Source organism: Oratosquilla oratoria, chromosome 24 (genome assembly GCF_046742065.1).
Source record: "Oratosquilla oratoria isolate Oo_2021 chromosome 24, ASM4674206v1, whole genome shotgun sequence".
NCBI lineage: Eukaryota > Metazoa > Arthropoda > Malacostraca > Stomatopoda > Squillidae > Oratosquilla > Oratosquilla oratoria.
The window spans coordinates 58,545,548-58,552,679 of record NC_134800.1 but is presented as its reverse complement, the minus strand read 5'-3'; the positions used below and the strand labels follow the sequence as shown (position 1 = coordinate 58,552,679).

Sequence of the window (7,132 nt, the reverse complement as noted above, 5' to 3'; positions counted from 1 at the left end):
AATTTAAGGAAACCCTTGGTGTCTTACCTATGGCATTACTTATCCTTCTTGCAGTAGTTGTGGTGACAGTATTATTAGATCGTAACCAGTCCATTATAGTGCCGATGATGAGACTTGTGATGAACATAACAAGGTAGGGAAGAGCTGACAAGACTCCATTCTGAAATACATTATGTAACTTCAGTTAACAAAAGAAAGAGAGGCTGACATGTGGGCAAGGCTATCTTAGCTACAAAAGGAAATCTAAAAGAACATGTATAAATACTTAAGTGTGGTAGTAAACTTTACAGATCTTGATCTAGATAACACGAGGCAAATTTATTGACCGGATGAGCTGACCCCATACTGGAAAGTAAATTGGGATCAGGAGGCCATCTTTTGTCATGCATCCACCTCACTTTTCACAATTCTGTATTCTTTCCCCTCTACCAGACAAGACAGCACAACATGTGGCAAAGACTCTTAGTGACAAACTCATATGCCCCTTCACTACACCCAAAATTCGGATTTCTGACAACAGGACTGAGTTCACCCAAGTGATTCTTTCAAATATTTGTAATTACTTTCAAATCACAAAATGTAATACTACTGCTTAGTTGAATGCCAGAATAGAAAGGTTCTTAATGGTCTTTGACATCTTGCTTCTGATCTTCACCCTTCTTGGGATGAACATGTCCCCATGATTCATACATACATACATATACCAAGGCTTTTTCCCCCTTACAAGGGAGATAGCCAAAAAGGAAAAGGCATAAAATCATTCCCACCCATTCCATCCCTGAATACACTCCACACCCCTCCACCCTCCCTCTTATCTTAGCACCTCCTGGATGACCGGTCATCCCTGCACCTTGTCCACTGCCCTGGGTCAGAAGCAGTTTAGAGAGAATGAAGGTTATGTAGGTACGACTACAATAAATATAATCAAGATGGCGGTGTCGGCATCATCGAGTACCCACTTGCTCCTCATGCTGCCTATGTAGGCATCACCGTATGGAAGTGGTTAATGCTCACTTCCAGTCTACTGCCACTTTCACCCCTTGTACATCTCATCACCTTACTTTTACCCACATTTATCTTTAGCTTTCTTCTATCACATACTCTCCCAAACTCTGTCACCAACTTCCTCAATCCCTCCTCCGATCCTGCCACAAGCGCAGTGTCGTCAGCAAACAACAGCTGGCTCACCTTCCACTTTTCTCCATTTTCTTTAACCATCTCCAATCCCTGACCCACTACCCTTGCATTTACCTCTTGCACTACCCCATCCATATATAAGTTGAACAGCCAGGACGACATAACGCATCCTTGACGAAGTCCCACCTTTACCTCGAACCACTCACTCTCTCCATTTCTTATCCTGACACAAGCTTTACTACTCTCATAAAAACTCTTGACAGCTCCTAGAAGCTTTCCTCCTATCCCATATATCTGCATAACCTCCCACATTGCCTTTCTGTCTACCCTATTGTAAGCCTTTTCCAGATCCATAAAAGCCCAAAAAACATCCTTCCCCTTTCCTATAGCTTTCTCACATATTTGTCTTACCACAAAGATCTGATCTACACAACCTCTACCCGTCCTAAATCCACACTGTTCCTCTCCTAATCCTCTCAATCAAGATCCTCCCATAAGCCTTCCCAACTACACTTAACAAGCTAATCCCTCTGAAACTACTACATTCACACTTGTCCATGATTCAAGCTTGCATTAATAGTTCCATTAACAGGTCAATATTGGAATCACCTCATTTTGTCCTCTTTGGTTCAGGCAAAAGACTCCCATATGACCTTCTTGTTTCAGAATTACCTCCCACTTACAATTTCAATGATTATGTCAAGGTCAAAGTAGCAAATTTCAATAATCTTTTCAAAAGAATCCATAACACTCTTCATCTGACTAAGGACAAAATGGTCCATCTGCATAACAAATCAACCAGAGCTACCTTTGAACTTGGAGACATTGTTTACACCCTCAACCACCCCCACCTCAAAGCTCTCCCCTAAATTCTCTGGAGACTATTGTATCATTGAACATGAGTCAAATAACAAAGTCGAACCACTCAGGTTGCATGATCATACAGAGACTATTGCAGAAAGATCATATCAAGAGTTCCCCGTGGCCTCAACATAAAGACTGTTTCTTCATCAGTTCACACTACCCCTGCAATAGAGGACCATCACTAATCCTCTCCACTGCTTCCTCCTATTCCTCTCCCACATTACAACCTTCGCAGTCAAGCCACAAATTCAGAAGATTACATTTTGCCTAGGCGAACAGAAATAACATCTACTTCCACATGTCCTTAAGAATAAGTCAATTTTATTTTAATCATTGGTATTTCCTGATATCACTGCTTCTGACCCAGGGTGGTGGGTGAGATGCAGGGATGACCTGTCATTTGGAAGGAGCCAAGATGGGAGGGTGTGAATGGGAATGGAGTATATGGGGATGGAATGGGTGGGAGTGGATTTTATGCCTTTGTTTTTTGGTTACCTCCCTTGTAAGGGGGGAAAAAACCTTTGGGATATGTATGTACCATTGCCCAAGTAATATGTGTTATCTTTATGTTCAAATTCTTGTATTACTTCTTATCTTTCTTGAGCATTAATCTCACTGTGGTCAGTGAATGGTAGTTGAGCCAAGCATCTGTTGCAAGATGATTGAAGGAAATATTCAGTCCCTTAGATGTTCAGCATGCACACGTACCCATGCACACATTTTAGCTACAAGACATCAGATCACAATCTCCCCAGAAAACTCCCACAGGACCTCCTATTGTGTTGGACCTCGTCATGGTCATTTGGCCGAGCACAGGACACCTGTATCGGCCATTGCCAACTGCAAGTCATCATACAGCTGATATATTTTTAGTATATGTTCCATGCTTGTAAATACATCTAAACTATGCATGAATATGAAGTGTCCATACTCAGTCCATGTATTGTACATTGTAGAAGTAGAGTAAGCAGTAGATAATAGAGAATGAATTATATATATATAACTTTTTCCTTTGGCAACAGCCACCATTTAAATCTATATGTAAATAGCACTATTGGCAACAGCCAGTGTCTTCCTCATGAAATGATTTGAGATGTTGTTCAGTCTAGACAGAGATTAAAGAAAACAAACCACAAATTCATTTGTCTCAATGTCTCTAAACCCAGTGTAGACTACAAACAAATCTACACTAATCTTTCTTCACTTATTCATTCCATGTGTCCAAACCATCCCAATACTCTTTCATCAACTCTATCTCCCAACTCCATTTCCACCCCCACTCTCCTCCTCACCTCCTCGTTTCTCACTCTTTCCAACCTAGTAACCCCTACCATACTTCTCAGGCATTTCATCTCAAACACATTTAAACTCTTCCTCTCTTACATTCCATGTTTCTGCCTCATACAGTGGTTTCAGCACAATCATCCCTTCATACATAGACAAAAACAAGAAATCTCCCCTCATGAATGAGTTTACAGCATCACTAAAGGAAATATCAGAACATTTATCAAGGCTGGATGTCAGAAAATCACATGGCCCGGACGGTATTGCAAATTGGATTCTAAAGGAGTGCAAAGAAGAACTAACAGACAAAATACACATCTTAATAAACAGCTCACTCAAAGAAGGAAAGATACTCGAGGACTGGAAAAACGCTAACATTGTACCAATACACAAAGGAGGAAACAAAGAAGAACCCACCAACTATAGGCCAGTATCACTAACAAGCACCATTGCCAAAATTTGTGAGAAAATAATCAAGAATAGATGGGTAAAACATCTGGAAGACAATGACATATTAAACCCAAGACAATTCGGATTCAGACAAGGAAGATCATGCTCCACAAACTTAATATGCTTTTACTCAAGACTAATAGACATAGTGCAAGAAAGAAATGGATGGGCTGATTGTGCATTCCTAGACTTGCAAAAAGCCTTTGACAAAGTACCACACAGAAAACTACTAAAAAAACTGGAACACATAGGAGGAATACAGGGAAACCTACTAAAATGGATAGAGGACTTTCTGACTGGTAGAAAGATGAGAGTAGTGCTCAGAGAAAAATATTCAGACTGGAAAGAGGTGATCAGTGGAGTACCGCAAGGATCTGTGCTGGCACCAATAATGTTTGCTATCTATATGAATGACATGGATGAGGACGTGAACTGCTACATGAGCTTCTTTGCCGATGACGCCAAACTGCTAAGGAAAATAGAAACTGATGAGGACTGTGAAGCACTGCAAGAAGACCTAAATAGGGTATGGAACTGGAGTCAGAAATGGGAAGTGGACTTTAATACTAAGAAGTGTAGCATAATGGAGTTTGGAAAAAGCAAAAACAGAATATCAGGAAAATATACAATTGGAACCAAAGAAGTAAAGAAAGTAGGATCCGAAAAAGATTTGGGAGTAATTATCACGAACGACTTGTCCTATGATATACAGATTAACAAAATTGTCGGGGAGACTTACAACTTGCTAAGATCAATAAAAGTGGCGTTTACATACTTGGACGAAGACATGATGAAAAAAATATTGGTTACATTGATAAGGCCTAGATTAGAGTATGCAGCGACATTGTGGTCCCCCAGTACCAAAAAGAATATAAAGAAAATAGAAAGAATCCAAAGAGCAGCTACAAAAATGGCACCTGCACTTGCAAACCTATCATACGAAGAGAGATTGGCTAAACTGGAGTTACCGACACTGGAGCAAAGAAGAGAGAGAGGTGACCTATTGACCATCTACAGAATCATGAAAGGCACAGAGGTACTCGATAGTGAGAACTTACTTAACTGGGACAAAAGAAACACAAGAGGACATGGAAAGAAAATAAAAAAACATAGCTATAGAAGAGAACTGAAGAAAAACAGTTTTCCTCATAGAGTTTTGGACACTTGGAACAAACTGGACAATGAAATAGTATGCGCAAAAACCATTCATGAGTTTAAAAACAAACTAGACACTGCAAGATACAAAGGCGGGACAACATGAGCATAGCTCCCCTTCCCGCAAAATACAACTAGGTAAATACAACTAGGTAAATAGGTAAATACAATGTCCTCCTAGCATCCATTCCCAAATGTCTATTTCTCATTACACTTTTTAATCCCCCAACACATTTACTTTCTTCTCTCAATCTACATTCTACCTCCACCTCCACTCCAACCTTGGGAGCCCCCTCAACAAGCATCTCTCCACCTCCCACACCACCCATAGAGGACCCAAGTCATGCATCAACCGACTTGCCCTCGTAGCACCACACTATGAGCATCAACTCTGTTGTCATCTCACAGACAGCCTCAAGAACTGAGGAAGCAATCTCCAACCACCTCCCTAGTTTTTATCCGTTCTCAGGCACCCAACTGAATAAAAAAAATTCAAACTCTTCCAGAGTTTGTCTTCAGCCAGGCCTATATCCCCTACATTCCAGACTATATATATACAGTCAACTCTCAATTAACTCAAGTTTAACTAAAGCATTTTCAAGTTAACATGAGTTAATTTTTAAGGGAATCTTTTTTAAATAACATGACAATTTTGATTTAACACGATTTGAATTTGGCGGTAAGAGCACTGAGAGAGAGGGCCTCTGCGCAGTCAATCTCCCACACTCTGTTTTGATCTCAGTCTGGGGCTAGCCCGCACTGTGAGTGGAAGTGTCTGTGTACAAGTTTACTCTACTATGGCACCCAAGCGTCCTTCCACCTCACAGGAAAGTGCTCCTAAGAAATCAAGAAAGACTCTCACAATTGAAAAGAAAATAGAAATGTTGGATAGATATGTTCAGGAAGAAAAGACTCTTGCGATTGTGCATGCTATGGGACTGAATGAGAGCACGTTGCACACCATCAGGGCAAACGCTGACAAGATTCGTGCTAGTGCTGTCGCAGGTACAGCAGCCTCTTCCACATGGTGCTCCCATGGACCGTGATTATAAGTCATAAAAGCTTGAAAAATTGTTACAGAGAAATGAATAATTTAGAGATTGTAAGCTCTCGTTTTCTGTTCTACACCAAAACAAAAAAGAAAATGGTGTCACCAACCCACAATTAATGGTAAACTAATTTTTAAATGTATGGACCATGATTATAAGTCATAAAAGCTTGAAAAATTGTTACAGAGAAATGAATAATTTAGTTAAGAGATTGTAAACTCTCATTTTCTGTTCTACACCAAAACAAAAAAGAAAACGGTGTCACCAACCCACAATTAATGCTAAACTAATTTTTAATTTATAAATGTATGGACCCTGATTATAAGTCATAAAAGGTTGAAAAATTGTTACAGAGAAAGGAATAATTTAGAGATTGTAAACTCTCGTTTTCTGTTCTACACCAAAACAAAAAAGAAATGGTGTCACCAACCCACAATTAATGGTAAACAAGAGCGGCCTGTGACGAGTGCCCGGGAGTTGGAGGAAGAGGCGAGTGAGGCGGAGAGTGGCTGGTGACGAGTGCGCACATAGAATAAATAACTGTGTACTAAAAATAAACAAAGGAAACAAAGAAGGTTGTAGAAGAGATGAAGCAAGCTTTCACAGATTAGTTACAAAATAGGGACGAGGGAGTCATAAGAGAGGTATAAAGAAAAGAAAAGAGAAGTAAAGCACAAGGTAAAGGAGGCACAGAGGAGAGCAGATGTGAAATGGGGTAAGAGTATGACAGAAAATTTTGAAAGTAATAAAAAGATGTTTTGGAAAGAAATTAAAAGAGGAAGAGGAGGCGAATCAAGCAGAGAAGAAAAGGTAAAAGGTGCAGATGGAAAGATGATAATGGAAGAGAACGCAGTAAGGGGAAGATGGGCAGAGTATTTTAGGGAGTTGCTAAATGTGAAGGAGGATAGGGAGGGAAAGATAGTTGCAGTGGGAAGTGGTACGAAAATGGCCATGATGAGTGAGGAAAATGGAGGAGAAATAAGGAAGAATGAAGTGAAGGCAGTTGTTAAGATGATGAGAGCAGGTAAGGTACCTGGTCTGGATGGATGCCATGCAGAATGTCTAAAAAAGGAGATACAGTGATGGTAGACTGGCTGGTCAGGTTATTTAATGTTTGCTGGAGAGAGGGTAGAGTGCTGGAGGACTGGAGGAGTGCCTGTATAGTTCCACTTTACAAGGGAAAAGGGGACAAG

At 40.3% G+C, this 7,132-nt stretch overlaps 1 protein-coding gene across 4 annotated transcripts in view; it reads right to left on the bottom strand.

Annotated features, from left to right (window-relative positions):
- The window catches only part of LOC143038673 (putative inorganic phosphate cotransporter), a 28,751-nt gene that overhangs the window by 6,204 nt on the left and 15,415 nt on the right, over positions 1-7,132 (bottom strand). For all 4 annotated transcript variants that reach the window (XM_076208203.1, XM_076208204.1, XM_076208206.1 and 1 more), the window contains one exon: positions 28-160. In XM_076208203.1, the coding sequence (XP_076064318.1) occupies positions 28-160 (133 nt within the window). The remainder of the gene's footprint in view (positions 1-27; positions 161-7,132) is intronic.